Source organism: Epinephelus moara, chromosome 8, assembly GCF_006386435.1.
Source record: "Epinephelus moara isolate mb chromosome 8, YSFRI_EMoa_1.0, whole genome shotgun sequence".
Taxonomy (NCBI): Eukaryota; Metazoa; Chordata; class Actinopteri; order Perciformes; family Serranidae; genus Epinephelus; species Epinephelus moara.
This window is the reverse complement of record NC_065513.1, coordinates 31852013-31867947: the sequence shown is the minus strand read 5'-3', so window position 1 is coordinate 31867947 and position 15935 is coordinate 31852013. Positions and strand designations below refer to the sequence as shown.

At 42.4% G+C, this 15935-nt stretch overlaps 1 protein-coding gene across 1 annotated transcript in view; it reads right to left on the bottom strand.

Moving 5' to 3' along the window:
* The window catches only part of adamts12 (ADAM metallopeptidase with thrombospondin type 1 motif, 12), a 28625-nt gene that overhangs the window by 11796 nt on the left and 894 nt on the right, over positions 1-15935 (bottom strand). Inside the window, exons 3-12 of the mRNA XM_050051979.1 lie at positions 9303-9480; positions 8941-9149; positions 8751-8834; positions 6985-7109; positions 6701-6850; positions 4311-4454; positions 1692-1836; positions 1504-1596; positions 1199-1344; positions 910-1079 (exon numbers count right to left, since the gene is read on the bottom strand). Coding sequence (XP_049907936.1) covers positions 910-1079; positions 1199-1344; positions 1504-1596; positions 1692-1836; positions 4311-4454; positions 6701-6850; positions 6985-7109; positions 8751-8834; positions 8941-9149; positions 9303-9480 — 1444 coding nt within the window. The remainder of the gene's footprint in view (positions 1-909; positions 1080-1198; positions 1345-1503; positions 1597-1691; positions 1837-4310; positions 4455-6700; positions 6851-6984; positions 7110-8750; positions 8835-8940; positions 9150-9302; positions 9481-15935) is intronic.

The following is a 15935-nucleotide window of genomic DNA, read 5'->3' as shown; positions in this document are numbered from 1 at the left end:
TTTTTAATTTTCCAGTAATGCCAGAACATTACCTCCGGAAAATCCCATTTACTTAAAGTCTATTATACGGTACATTGATTCCTCTTCTTACAGCCTTTTTGGTGGCATCTTCCAATTCCTGGGCATGTGTCCGAGTCTTTCCATGTGATACAGCTGCCCTTATATAGTGTTTAGGGGGTGTTATCTATGCCAGTGGTTCCCAACTGGTGGGTCACGGTCCAAAAGTGGGTCGTGGGTCCACTCTGAATGGACCTAAAATGATCCGTAAGTGTCAAGTTTGTAAAAAACACACTTTATTTTGAAGCAAAGTGGATTTCTGGTACAGAGCCTTTATTTTGAAATTGTGTTTCCTGCAGCAGAGTGAGTGACTAACAGACAGCTACTTGACAGAGACAGAAAAGTAGCTCAGCTACATGGCTAAATGCAAAGTATGACACTGAATATATCAAAATCTGTGGACCTTGAACCAATGACTAAGGAAAGGTCTGGAGCCTGTACCGGGACCAGTTGGGAACCACTGATCTGTGCTAAGAGGTTACTTGTGATCAAGTGGAATTTATCATTGAGCACATCCAGGTAAGAGCAGATTTGGATGGTTAAGAATGTTTGGTGCAACTGGAATTGATTTCTTATTACTCTTACTTTTTCTCTTAGCACAAAATTAAGAGAAAATATCTGAGAAATGTGAGAGAGTGTTGCTGCATGAGGCCCTCTTTATAACCCTGCCAAGACACATTTGATGGCGTAGCTGCATCACTGACCACTTTCTAGTGTAAATGCTGCCCCCTGCTGGGTGACATATGCAATCACAGCCACAGATCTTTTATGAGTTGAGGAGAGAACAGAAGGGCTACCAGAATACCAGTGTCTGTAGTATCTAATTGTACATCTGAGGCTTTGGTCACTTACCTGGGTTAGCCACAGGAATCCACTGGTAGAGCTCGTTGTGGTAGGGCACTGTGTCAAACTCACTGCACAGCATCTCCCGAAAAGTTGGTTTATTCTTCAGACAGGGTTTTGTGTTACAGGTGCGATAACGCTTTCTTTCCCCAGTGCAATACTTTCCCCCAAACTCTGGTCTGTGGAAAACACAGCAGCAAGCTTTGAATCAGTCACGTGATCAGTTTCAGGATGTCATCTGTTGTGTAAGACATGCCAGTGGACTGCAAGACAGGTTTAATCTAAAGTCAGCTCTTACTTGGGGTTGTTACACTCCCTCTCTGCTGACTGAACTCCAGTCCCACAGGTCCTGGAGCAGTGAGACCAGGTACTCCACTGTCCCCAGCCTCCATTCACAGTCTCTGGGAGTTTACCCACAATTACACACTCTCCTGAGATACACCACTGTAGGAGAAAGTAACACAAATAACATCAGTAACATGACACATTTCATACTCAAGGCTCTGTGTCAGTGACACCCACATATCCATAGTGCTAACCATCTCCATCCCCAGGCTAATGAAACCCACACCCTAACGAGATAAAGCAACTGGCACCACCCACCTTCTCCGGTCCACATCGAGTGCCATCTATAGGCGAGTCCAGTTTGGAGCGACAGGAGCCGTTCACTGAACACCACAGGATCTGGCAAACGTTCTGAAGAAAGAGACGTAATCCCAAAAGACATAAGAAAAGGGTGTTCTGAAAGATTTCTGACATTTTTGGTTGGTGATTCAATACACAATACTCACATCAACCTCATGGCAGAAGGTAGCATTTGGGCCGTACTGAAGCTGGCACTGGTGGTGTGTGGTGTAGCGGACACCGAGGCGAGCCAGTGGGGTGGTTAGGTCCCTCTTGGACGGGCGGTCATCCAGACAGAAACCCCAGCCACGACTAAGACAGAAACAAAGATGTGACAATGAATGTGTGGCCTTTGAAAATGATGAAAAGGAGAACGTGGCACAAGGTGTGGTGCTGAGACACCTGCGAGAGAAAACTTGAGAAAACAAAGAATGACTTCAGCAGGGAGACGCTTGTTTGAAAGAAATACCTATTTTTGGCTACTAGCACGCTTTAAACACTTAGCTCAATATAAAAAAAATATATAAAAACTTCAATATTTACTTATTTTTTACTCCACTACATTTATGATTTAATTGCACAATTCAAATCAATGAACATATAATCATCACTGATCATTTATTTTTATGTTTTTCTCAATGTAGTCTTAAAGATAACGGCCATTTTTTTTTGCCATTTGTACTCAGGTGATGTCATGATGCTCTGAGGATGAGAAACAATGGTGACAAGAGTAAGGTAAGGGCATAATAACAGGAGGGCTCTGCCAGCTTGGCCCACGGCATAATAACAGGAGGGCTCTGCCAGCTTGGCCCACGACAGGAGGGGAACGTCAACAGCATAAAAGTGAATGTAATATTAAGATATTTCAGTCGGCTCCCGGGACCAGCTCAGTTTTTGTGTGTAATCTTAACCTAACAGGTAACGCTTACGCCTAACTGTAACTTGAAACAGAGATGACTTTTATTTTTGTGATCACTGATTTGCTGCTGCAACTGTGACTAGACTTCCCTGCAGGTTTTCAGATGACTTCTACCTGACTGCTGATAACTGCTCAAACTGACCACCATAATGTTTTACTGTACAACTAATTGGTGCTAATGAATATTGACATTTAGATTGACTAAATGATGTCTAACAGCATTATTCTACTCAGGTAGGAGGTCTGTGTTCTGGTATCAATGTAGGATCTTGCATCAATAGATGCCCAGCCCAGTACTCTACGACTGGTCGACAGGCACTAATGACGGTTGAGGGTTGAGAAAAAGACAAGCTTAATTGAGTTTCACTTCAATAAAATACCGACTGTGAGTCTGCTTTTGTGCCCAGCTATCAGGAACAGATGATGAAGCATACTTCACTTACTGTAGATGACGAGACAATTTGGGATCTTTTCTCACAAAAACAAAACCTCATGAACCCATTGAAATTACATTTATTATGTATTCTGTCTGCTTTTATATATGTAGCAAGTATTATTCAGTCTAGTTTGCCTAATTTTCCAAGCTTTGGAAATAAAACTAGCCCATACGTTCACACTCAGTCTAGTCTCGCTCACCAGACCTTTCTTAAGAAAAGAAAGGTCTGGCTGCGCCGACTCTCACTTTAAGATTGGAGAAAAAAACGCCCTGGCTTTTTTTATTTCTTTCAACCAATCACAATCATTCTGGGCAGTGCCACAGCAACAGTGCACTTGCAAAAATATTTCCAGGGGAAACAGGTTTTGGTGTAACATGCCCACAAAAATATCGCCTACAGGACGCGAGCCATGGCAGAAAAATGGCTACATCCCCGCAAGATCAAACACCGCAAAAGTTAGTAAAGGACGTTTGTCGACTATGACAACCGGAGGTGGTAGGGCGGGACTTCAGCGGGTGGCTCGTTCCGCCCAATGAGAGGCTGATCTATGCAGCGAACTTCCGCCCACTCAGACTACACTCAGTCTAACTTCTCATTTTCATCAAACCAAATTCAGGATTTTTGTTCTGCATTCTTAAAAAAGTGAGACGGTCATGGAGCCTGCAGAAGCGTGCTGTTCCACATTCTGCAAAACCACACTGATACGGATGAAATAAGTTTACAAGCAATCCCATCGTGCCAGTGAACATACTCACCATTTGCTCTTACACTTCACTGCAGCCTCCAAGCTCAGTGTTAAATTAAGTAGGGTACTGGGTGATGAGTTCAGAAAACATGAACTCTGACCTCTGACTTTGAAGCGGCTTGAGGTGAAATTGTTGTTGTCAGAGAGGAATTCTTGAATTCAGAGTTGACAAGGTTTTCAATAGAAAATAATGAGAGTCAAAGCACAAATTGAGCATGACTTATTTGTGCAAGTGTGACCGCCCTCTAATGTTTCTTTAGGCTCTGTTTGCTTTTCTGGCTTTTGCTGGATTTTTTGGCTTTGACTGTGTTTGTTCAGCATATTGACACTTAAGTTCTTCCTTGCTCTTTTAAAAACTTGGTTTGCCATGGTTTGCTACACATGAATGTTTTTATAACATAGTTTTGTTCAAACACACACCACTCCCAATGCAGCTTTTCTGGATAATTTTCACCACCTCCATTCAAGTCTGCACCAGCACGTCCACTTTATCTGCATCCAGGAAGAGTCACTGCTTGTTTGGAAATACTCCCTTTTCCACAATGATTTCACAATCCTGGCGTTTCACACAGTTTGCAGACCACTTGTGTGTTCCCCCCACAAAGAAAACAGTATTTAAACTGGGTGAATCATGTTATAACTTCATGATTAATGGCTTCAGAATAGAGTATGAATGCAGCCTTACTCGAGGAAGCGTGTGATGTATTCTTTGGAGCAGGAGGACCAAGTGAGAGGCGAGCTGTCGTACATCAGCTGTCTGGACATGATGAACGGGTGCCTCCCTTCCAGCTCACAGTCATTCCCCTGACCGTCGTGATGAATTCCAAAGCTGCGTTCAAACACAACACGACTCATTATCATATTATCATTAAAAAAGCAAATGTTTCACAAGACTGGATGGCCTTGAGCTGTTGGATCTGCAAATTCCTGGTTATGTATCATAATCGCCGGTTAGTACAAAGCAGTGAACTACATTATTCATTATATTTGTAACACATATTGTGGTAGTTAAGATCAAATGGAGCCTAGAAGAAATTCCGCCCACCCTTATTGATTTGCCTGTTTTTCTTCAGTCATTACTCTGTCTAAAGTCTCGACCACACTAAAAGATTCTTTAAATCTCAACAGATGTTACAAATGTAAGAAACTCCACACATAACAGCATGTGATGATAAATTTAACAGGTTTGTCTCTATAGTGTGTGAAGACCACAATACATGCTAACAGATTCCATTTACAAACAACCAGAGTCCTGTCTCTCAACAGCAAAATCTTGCGAACCTCTTGCAATCAAATCTGACTTTATGGTAAACAAAAATGGCAGACAATGGACAGAAGAACTAGCTGTTTGTTTTTGCACAAAGTTTTATAAAAATTCACAAAGAAAAAAGAGAGAAATATGGATCAAAATGTCATCAAGTTGGACTGTATATGTTACAGTACAAGCTGGTGGTGAGTAAAGTCTGAGTGGAAACCCATTTGAATTTGCATTAAAACCATATGAGACCTTCGGGGCTGCTGGCAACTGGCAGAGTTCCCCCCTCACAACAGGATTATCAGATCGTAAATATTGAACATGTTGAATATTTGTTATTTGAAATCAGTGTAGCCAGGATGGATTTCTAAGCAGACTGGGGGATGTAAAAAATGCCCCAAAAATCTTGGCTTTGCTGACGATTGTGGGAAGGGGGGATTGGGCCCAAACTTGGCTTGATTCTAGTGTAATCTGTAGGTCTGCACCTAAATTCAAATTATCAGTTGGAGACTTGTCAGTCGACTAAGATTCTTCAAGTAAAGCAGTCAGTTTTTTGAGGGTTATTGTTGTCAGTCAGTGTAGTTTTGGGGATGTTTTGGTCACCAGATTTGGCTGCAGAGCGAGCGCTTGTCATTTTCATGCTGCGCCCAGACCCAGGGTGAATTTGAGTGAGACGGAGGCAGCTGGCCGAAGGAAAAGAGAGGCTTTGTCCAATCAGGCTCCAAATAATGATATCTTTCGTTTGATATCTAGTTTCCCCGAGAAAATGTTATTGTACATTTCCGGTCTGTTGTCAGCACAGTTTGCACGCATTAGCTCGGAGGCTAACTTGACTTGTTTACTATATTATGCGAACATCACTGTCACCCTGAACCATGCTCAAACTCTTAAACTCTATATGGAAAATAAGGCATGAATAGTCAAATATTAGTATTAAACAGCCAAATTTGATTCGACTGACATAATTCAGTCTTGTACAGCTCTAGTAGTTTGTACCCAGGCCATTCACGTTTCCGCATTGGCCACCGTAATTACTAGCCCCTTTTCAATGAGCAGCATTGGAGAAACACTGATTTTTTTATGTGAAACTGCTTTATTGTGTGTTTATAGAATTTTAAACCAACTGTTCCATGTGTTATGGTGAGGAAGAGACCTCTGCAGATAATTTGGCTCCCGGTAAAACACCTTCTGTACAGTGCACACTTAAGTATTTCTAACTGGGAGAAGTATTAGCTGGTTGCAAGCTGCAGTCCTCAATGCTAGATGCCACTAAGTCCCACTAAATCTGACACACTGCTCCTTTTAAAAGTCTTAAGACCAGTCTTCCCGACATCAAATTCAATCATACAGTCCTCATAAGCAGAAGTTCACTAAAAACGTCGGCACCAACTCTCATTTTATCAGGAAGACTATATTTGTTAACCAATGTCTTCAGATTAAACTGACACTGAAGCTACAACTCAACTATACTGTGCATTAGAAAATGGGATTAAAGAAAGTCTGGTTTCCTGTGTCACATTAAAAACAAATGATCTTTCTGTCCATTCACTTCCACTGTCACTAAATATGATTTACACACCCACATCATATCAAGCTCAGGTATCAATCTGTCTTTCATGTCTGGTTACCAGATACTAACTATTATTTGCATCAGCCCATTCACTAAATAGGATTTAATGATGCAACTGTATATTCCTCAATAGTAACCCATCATGGGAACGAGATGCTTTCTTTGTCACATGGCCCATTGTGATGATATTCCATTATTCACAACAACTACAAATGCACGCGCACACATACACACACACACACACACACACCTGTGGCCCATCTCATGAGCGACAGTGAAGGCGACAGGTAGTCCCGAATCCTCATTGATGTTGCAGCTGCGGTGTGGTTGACACATCCCAGACAGATGAGACAGACCCAGGGTCTCACAGGGCTGATTCATTCCAGCACAGATGTCTTTCCTGAGGAGGAAACACAGGAACATTATGTACATATTCCTTTTATAAGAGGGCCTATCACCAGAGCTTATAATCCATCCATTTCATTTATCTATTGATATAGCTGACCTACAGGTGCATATGTGTGTGTCACTTGCCTAGTGACCAATACAGCCACGTCATGATGAGCTGGGTGTGTGTCACTCTGGGGATTGAGGTTTTTCTGCCATGCACAGAAACTGGCCAAAGTGGTGTCTGCATGGTGGACGATCTTCAACCCTTTCTGCAACAAACAGCAGAATTAGAAATAACATTCTGCAGATCTTTAGCTTCATTTGGATGTTTTACTTCTTGTCATTTCAGGACATCATTTTTGACAAATGTTTCTTTTCATTCTTTCACATGGGGTTTAGAGTAAAGTGTCAGTCACACAGCAGTAACCTGTAGAGGTATGTATGTAATTTCAGTTCCAGCAGCAACATAATGGACATGACTTTAGTGCAACACGTTTGGCTTCATTCTTCTTCTTTTCTAAATAGGTGTTCATTACACTACTGTTGACAGGTTTTTTTAAAGGAGCTCTCTAAAACTTTCAAAGCATATCCGTGATTCAGAGGTTGTCTGCACAGGGCTCTCAACATGGAGGTGACTGAGCCAACAGCTAGTAGCTAATGGTGCTAACAGCCAAACAGTGCTGACAGAGTTAACGGTATTAATACGGGGTTGAGACTGGAGGTTGTGCTTACGCTTCCACATCAGCGCTGTGTTGCCACAATGGGTTGGGACGCCGTTATCTGTGGATGGTTATGAGTGCAGTGCAGAGCAGTGGCGATTAGCTAGCCGGTGGGACACACACACACACACACACACACACACACACACACACACACACACACACACACACACACACACACAGGGACTTATATCCTCCTGAGAGGACATCACATTTTGGGTTTACTTGACCTTATACTTCATTCTACTTAACTTAGACCTGTTGTCCTCATTTGTGGACACTGTTTTGTGCCATCTAGTGGTAGTAAGAGCACAATACACTAATCTATGTAAAAACAAGATGGCAGCCATCTCTGCTAAGTCAGTCTGCAGCCGATCCCGACACAAAAGTGGACAAGGCCCAAAACCTGATCACACTTTATAATTGAAATCTGTTTATTTAAGATGCATAATTTGACCAATTTTAGCGACAGCAACAAGCTAAGACCCCGTTGCTTAGTAAGTCCTTGTTTGAAGACGTTGGGACTTTATTGTCGTCTCATTTGAGGACACTGGGACTTTATTATCACTGACAGTGTTTGAGTTTTTATACTTAGCGGGTCCTACTGATCCCAAATAGCTAGGAGAAATCAAAAATGCACACCAAACAAAAGGTCGCACACCCAGTCAGCCTGGCTACCACAACAAATAAAGAACAGAGAAGCTTGGACTACAACAAAGTGAGGGAGCCTGACTTCATTCTCTGCTCAGGACGCCATTACTCCTCCTTGTCTTTACTGTACATAGCAAATACTTGTTTGCTGCTATATTATTTCATATGTTGAATGTCGTATAGAGCTCCTTTAATGAGTGATCAGACATTTTATTGGGTCAAATAGGATTTTTGTTTGTCGCTCCTCACGTTCTTGCTGAATTTTCTTTGAATTTGTTTTCCAGTCTGTCCCGCATGCAGCCAGACGTGGAAGACTGATGTAAATCAAAGTGAGCACATAATGTTCACTGTGGTTTGAACCTTTAGTTGGAGCTTGAATCACAGCCAAATGAAGGAGTCTCCAGGTTTACTTCACCTCCTAACCCCACTGAGGAATGCTTTATAGATATGCATATGCTTCTCTTGATCCAACTTTAATATATGCCAAAGAATAAATTTGCATTAAAGTTTCTTGAGAAAACTTGTTTAGAAAAATGTTACCTCCTCGCCCTGGAGAAGAATGAGGCGAACCAAGATGACGTGGATGGCGTTCCCAATACTGGCATCATGAAAGATCCCAGCCACCTGCCAACACAGAAATCACTCACCACTGAAAGAATTTAAAACTTAACATTTGAGCAGATTTGGTGAGAACAGGTGAAATGAGCACAATATAATTCTCACTTCTCACCATGTTCATGATGGTGAAGATGTACGACTCCACATTATCGCTGCCGTGGTATTCTATGAGTTTTGCATCAGCCACCACCATTGTCTCCACCCAGCGCTCTCTGCTGACCGAGCGCTGCGAGCGGGACTGAGCCTGAGCCTCCCCCCTCTGCTGCTCCCTCTCCCACTCCTCCCTCTCCCTCTCCACCTGGACAGAGTCACTTGGAGCATCTAGAGTGTGGATAACAGAAGACATAACTAGCAGAACACTTGTGGCTTATCCTTGCTTGACACAGACGCGGACAGAGAAAAATGCTCACTTGTGTACAATTACACAAACATCTGCAGTTCCATACACATGCACACACTAATCCAGATACACACCTTGAACTCCACAGGGGCTGGGTGTCTTTTTGGACTCAATGCTGCGTTTTTTTCTCTGACTTTCTGGTGTAACTCTTGGATAGACGATATGGGGCTCTGGAGTCCCTGCAGGATCATCAGAGGATTTCTGGACAGGTTCAATAAAGAAGTGTCCCTCTGGCAGGGAGAAGAAGCCTCTCTGAGGAAAAGGAGAATGACATTGATGAAGATTGAGTGGATATGGGTTTAGGTTTTGATCAATCACTTCCTGTGCACTGAAATATAGGTCAAATCTATACTGTTACAATTGTTTGGGACACGCTATTCTGCACTGCCAAAGCTCCAAATTGTATTTAAGATTAAAAAGTTTTTCATTTTATCCCAAATCTTGCCTAATGCAGCTTTAAGTGTCTTTTGTAATGCCATGCATTCTCAGACTGTGACTGAAACAGAAAAGTCAGAGCCTTTAGAGCATTTACAGGTGCGACAACAAATCACCAGAAATTATAGTGTTCCCACAATTAAAAAGTGAGAGGTTGGACTTTCTCTTGTAAAGCCTGCTGGAAAGACCATTCCTCAGTAATTTCCATCTGGGTGGAATCCATCATTAGTCAACAGATCTCAATATGAACCTTTCTCCTTCCCTCAGGCACATTCTCTGTCTGCAGCAGCAGCAGCAGCAATACAAAGACTTTTTCCTAAGTATGCCCTGCATGTTCTTACTGGTGCAGAAGACTATTCATTTACTGATCGGTGAGGTCTTCTGGTGAACGGAGTACATAGATACGCGCCCCCACACACAATTACACCTACATGAAAACACACTGATTGTACATGCATGCAAACACACAAGAAGCTTTTTTAAAGATCTCTGACTTTGTAAGCACACACATTATAAATGTTTCACCTTCAGCTACCTGTTTGTATGTTCTCTTCATTAAGTCGATTGTGTGTGTGTGTGTGTGTGTGTGTGTGTGTGTGTGTGTATGTGTGTAAGTGTGTGTGCCCAAACAAGCCCAGACTGTTCCCTCCCTCTCCCCTTAAACCAACTTTCAAAAAGACAGAATGAGAAAAGGAGAGAAGGATGCATAACTCTTTCAAGAGCCAAACAAATGGAATAAGCACAACAATTTAATTTTTTTATCTTCAGCAGGAATTTTGCACCATAAAAATTCCATGCACATGAATGAATGTGTCCAGTATCTGTAAAAAACTGCTTAACTTGCACATGTATTGAGTCAACCAAGACCAACACAAAGAATTCTTACGATATGAGTGTTTCTTGTGATTTTTGGATTTCTTCTCAGTGTTCGGGCAGCCAAAAGGCAGATGTGAAAAATTAGGTCATGCAATGCTTACAGTTTGGCCAGTTGTGGTCCCAAGGGTCTACCCTGCTGTTTACTGCAGTTACTCACAGCTCAGCTTTCTGGGTCATCCTGACAAGTTTTCTACGTGTTTCTTGGGACACGTATTTCAACTACATTCATTCAGCGCTCTGCAGAGCTATCCTGTTTCTCCATTCAGGGAGTTCAGAAAGTGCAAATCAAGAGCGGCTCTCCCTTTGGAAAGACTGTGTTACTCCACCTGTTACACTGAACTTTGTGAAATAAGATAGAATCCACAAACTGGAGCAGAAAAATCATAGTAATAAAATGTTTGTTGAACCAAAAATAACCCTTCTGTTTTCATTCCTTTAAGGGTCATTCTGACTGATAATAATATAAATTCTGTAATACTGTGATACCATGAAACTGCAATATTTTCTGAGATGGTTATTGCACTGGGAAAATCTCATACTGTTGCAATCCTGGATACAACCAAGCCACTCATGCTTGTTTGATCATGTAAAACCACCAGAGGAACAACAATTACACAGCAAACGATAAACAAAAGTCCTCTGTATATGTCTGAGTTTGGGTATTTTTTTCCCAAAACTGATTAAATAAAGTATTGAGAATAGGTTTCCCACTGACTCAGACTGTGGCCCTCAGCCAGGGGTCTCTGAGTTGAGGTGGACTCATCCACAAAACATGCAGGCTGATTTGTCTGCAGTCAGCTGGGGATATTTCCCAGCGGCTCTGTGCAGAGAGCACTCACCCTGTATCTCATGTGCACACTCCATTTGGCAGAATCAACATTTTCCCAGATTAAGATTTGTTTTTGCATTTGCATCATCTTACCGCAAGACAAAACACAGACAAAAACCAATGATGAGGCGGGCTGTGAAGCGCTCTCTGTTACTATCCTGTCTCCCTGCTGTCTCCTTTATGTTTTCCTGACCATTAAACTTCCAACTGAGTCCCAGCAGCGAAAAGCAGGTGGTGGAGTGCAGATCAACCAGGAAGGAATGCTACAGAGAGGCCCATCCAAACATTCAGACCATTACTCTGCATGATCTGTACGATCTGCATACCAAATGCAGTCCTACTGTGCTACGCCGACTGCAAGGCTTTGCTTGCACAGTGTGGTTATGGTGTTACTTGTGATCCTAAAATTACCATGTACAGATCCTGTGTGATGTCTGCGCTCAACAAACAAAGACAACTTGACAGGATTCCAACTAGGACTTTGTTTTCCATTTTAGCAAAAGTACAGGATTATTCTGCAACACTTTTTGCTCTAAATCCCGAATGCTCTGCCAGCTCACAAAGCCTTGGACCCGAGTGCACTTTCGCCACCTTTCCTCCCTCTGCCACCTCCTGCCCCTCTCCTCCTCCTCTCCATTAATCCCCCTCCTCTGACCTAGAGGAAGCGTGTTTGGGTGTGAGGTGCCAGAGCCAGGGGAGGTTACCATAACACAGGTCTGTGTTCTAAATACACCGGCCATGTGGAACTGCTTTACTTCTGTTTCCTGCTTCTGTGGGTTTTTGTAGTGCCGGCCAACTGGGTCTGGAATAAAGTCTCTGCTGTTACATGGCCTGTGGCCTCAGCAGTGATTAGTGGGACACAAGGAGAGGTGGGGGCGGATGGTGCTCATTACCACAATATGATTAATCACAACTACTTTCTGCTGCAAACAAACTTGCTTATATTCTTACACAACTGTTTCTTCATAATTACAGGTTTCACTACACTCATTTGCCTTCAGTTTGTTTTTTTTACTTCAGAAGATAATTCTGCCTGTGAGCTAATTTCTTCCTCAGAGGTCAAACACATTATCATTTTTCATCTGCATAGTGCGAGGAAACATGCATTTAAGTGAGGAAAATACCACTGTAATAAGTCTGAACTTGCATGATCTTTGTGTTGTGCCTCAGGGATTACCAAAGGCTCTACTGAGAAAGCTTTGCCTGGATTGAAGGTTTTCTCAGGGGAATAAAAAAGGACACTGGCAGCAGGCTCCATCCAATTACTCTGGTCTTCACGGTTTCACATGTACAGTAAATAGTAAAGGTGAAGGGTAAGTTTAACTCTAGTAAAGACATAATCACCTGCAAAGTAAATATGGCTCACTGCAGCAGAGCTATATTTGTTGGAGCACATGTGACTTCATCTTCTCAACCAAAAGCGAGAGTTCAAATGGTGCTAATGTGGTAGGGACCATATTGTGGCTTTTATGGCATTTAAAAGTCATGATCCTGCTCCGTTGCCTGTTCTGTGCCAGGCCTCTTTTACTTTGTTCAGCCCAACAAACTCCAGATGACGCAGATGACAGATCAGGTTGCAGACTATACCACCATTTCACCTGCCCACAGCTAGCGCTCACAGCAGGTTTGTAGCTATTTCGTATTAAGTTCTGTTGTGCAAACATATCGCTAAGTGATTTGTTTCACCAACAAAGGCAAAAGCCTTTTAATTGCGTGTCTGCTGGCACTGACATCATTTGGATCACACAAGAGGTGGGTAATTATCACCTTTGAATTTACTGCTCAAAGGTTCTATAACAGATGTAACAGCAGACATCTCTTTGCTATATAAAGATATTGTGGAAAGCGAGGTCACAGTAGATCTGTGTGTGTTGTAATCAAAGCTTCTCTGTTGTGGTATAGGGTCCGGCCATGCATGCACGTTAATGCATATGCGTCCCTGTGTATGTATGCCACTGGCTAGCTAATCAACGCCGCTCTGCACTGCGCTCCTACAGCAGTTAGTGCTGATAATGGCGATGGAGTTATTGCGAAAGTGTAAACACCATTGCATCTATTTCCATTGTTTCCATTGTTGGTGCTGTTCAACCTGTTAGCACCATTAGCTGCTAGCTGAATGTCATATACAGTTCCTTTTGCTTATTCTCCATGTTTTTAAGGAACAATAATCTGAGTAAGAGCTGAAATGCTTCATCGACTGATCTATTAGTTTATCGGCAAAAAAATAATTCTGATTGAGAAGTAATTTCAACTATTTTTCAAGCAAAATGCAAAAAATCTGCTGCTCCACACTTCTCAAATGAGAGGATTTGATGCTTTTCCTTGTCTTACATAATGGTAGATACAAGATCTTTGGGATTCGGACAAAACTAGCAATTTGGTCTCTGTGAAATTAAGAAAACTAGAAGAGCAAAGACCTCCGCCAAGGCCAAAAACATTGATCAAGTAGCAAACAGCTATTTGCTATGTAAATATGTAGTGGAGTCCCAAGCAGAGAATTAAGTCACACTCATGGTCATGTCCCTCCACTTCCTAGCTAATGGCTACTGCTCTGCACTACACACTACCCAGTCTGGGAAGATAGAGCTCATACAACTGTTACCGCTGACAACGGCGTCTAATCAACATGGCAGGACCAACGGGACAGCCTATATTAGCACCGCACTGCTAGCCGCCACCACTTCAGCTCAGCCACCTTCATGGTTTCTTGTGATGTCCGAGATGAGAGCTGTGCGCACTTATTGCAAGTTTAGCAAAAGTAAAATATTATTTGTGTATCCAGCCCATGTTCAGATACAAAATTAAATGGGTTCATTCTTGGCCCATGCTACACCTTTCCACCAAGTTTCATGAAAATTGGGCCAGTAGTTTTTCCGCAATCCTGCTGACAATCAAACAGACGCACAAACGGCACCAAAAACACAACTTCCTTTGCGGAAATAGCAAGTGGTTAGCTTCGTCCCTAATTTGAGGGCTCATAACTGACAACAGTTCACATCAGATAATCAGGAATCACATTTCAAAAACTGTTCCCCTGACTTTGTAAACCAGTGGTTGAACACTTCATATGTCTTTCTCATGTCATGTTTTTTCCTCTGTCCCCCATGTTTCCTGTTTGTTTATAGCCTTTAGTAAGTCAAGCCTTGCACTATATAAACAGAAGATTATCATGAATTTATATTTTGAGGCAGTCCATCTCCATCTGCCTCCCAAGGGTGAATGACCTCCACAGCAGCTGGCAGGGTTTCCCCCCCACATCTGTGAGGCTGCGTCTTGCTGTATAGTGGTCTCGCTGTGGTTTTAGCTGCTATGAACTGAACTCCACAGGACAGAAAATCAGTGTAATAGATCATAGTGGTTTTCCTGGTAGGTTGGAGAGAAGGGACACACTGGAGCATTCTGGATTGCAGGGAGAAAAAAAATCCTCTAAATGCGGTAGGTTGCAGATAATTGGAATTTAGAGTGACATAGGATGGTTTTAAAATGAACTGCATTTACAAGATTTGGCAGGAAGAGGCAGTGCAACCCACACAAATACAACAGAGAAGCAGGAGGCAAGACCCTGCAGGAGAGGCATTCCTGCTGTGACACAATCAAACACGAACACCGAAACATTCTTCTTGACTAAAGCTGACACATCCCATCATTTCAGAGCGGAGGAGTTCCTCCTTTTCCACAACCTCTTCTTTTTTGGTTTTCTCAAAATATTGGTGTAAATTGAATGAATCTGTTATTACATCAACAATGCTGAAGAGTGAATTATAAGCAGCTGTTATTTGGCCCTAAAAGCTCAGATTCTTACACCATTTGTGCACCATGCATTTCTCCAGAAATTGTCATATGGTGCATGTCACTTTTCATAATTAAAGCTCTTCTTATGTTGAGCTGCTCCCTTTTCTTTATGCTGTCCAGCTGTCTATCCTTTGTAGTTGAACTATTTATTTGATTAGAAACATTTCAGCCCAAGAAAAATAAAAAAAGGAGCTCAAATTCTCTGAGCAAAACGTATGGCCCTATTTCCTGTCTCTCCATCTGTCAAACTGTATTGTTCCAGACTATAAAAAATGTGCCAAAATCTATTACTGACGCTCTATCTCAGCACAGAACAAAGTACCACTGCCTGTCCGAGGGTGGAGGGGGGCTGCAGAGAGTTTTCGCACACAGCGATGTGAATGAATGAGTGAGAGGGAAAGTATCTAGGGAACATCTGAGAGACAAAGAAAGACAGAAAAGGTCTCATGGTTGGCCGAGAAGCAGCAGCCGTCAGCGGGTCTGCAGCACAGTCGTTCTGCAAATAGTGTCAGGAAGCCTTTGAAGGGCAAACTAACACACGGGGCACTGTCAGATGGAAGGGTTTGCTCAACGGTGTATGACTGCCTAAACCACATACCAGCTTCCCCTGAGTGATGCCCCCCTTTCTCCTGCCCAAAGCAACTAGATTTTCAAAGAGATATGACCTTCAGTGCAGCTTTAGGGAGGACGACTGTGTAAAAGCTTCATGTGGATTAGAGGATTCAGCTTGATGAAGAAGAAGAAGTTCAAATCAACTTTTCTGCCCTGTTGTGTG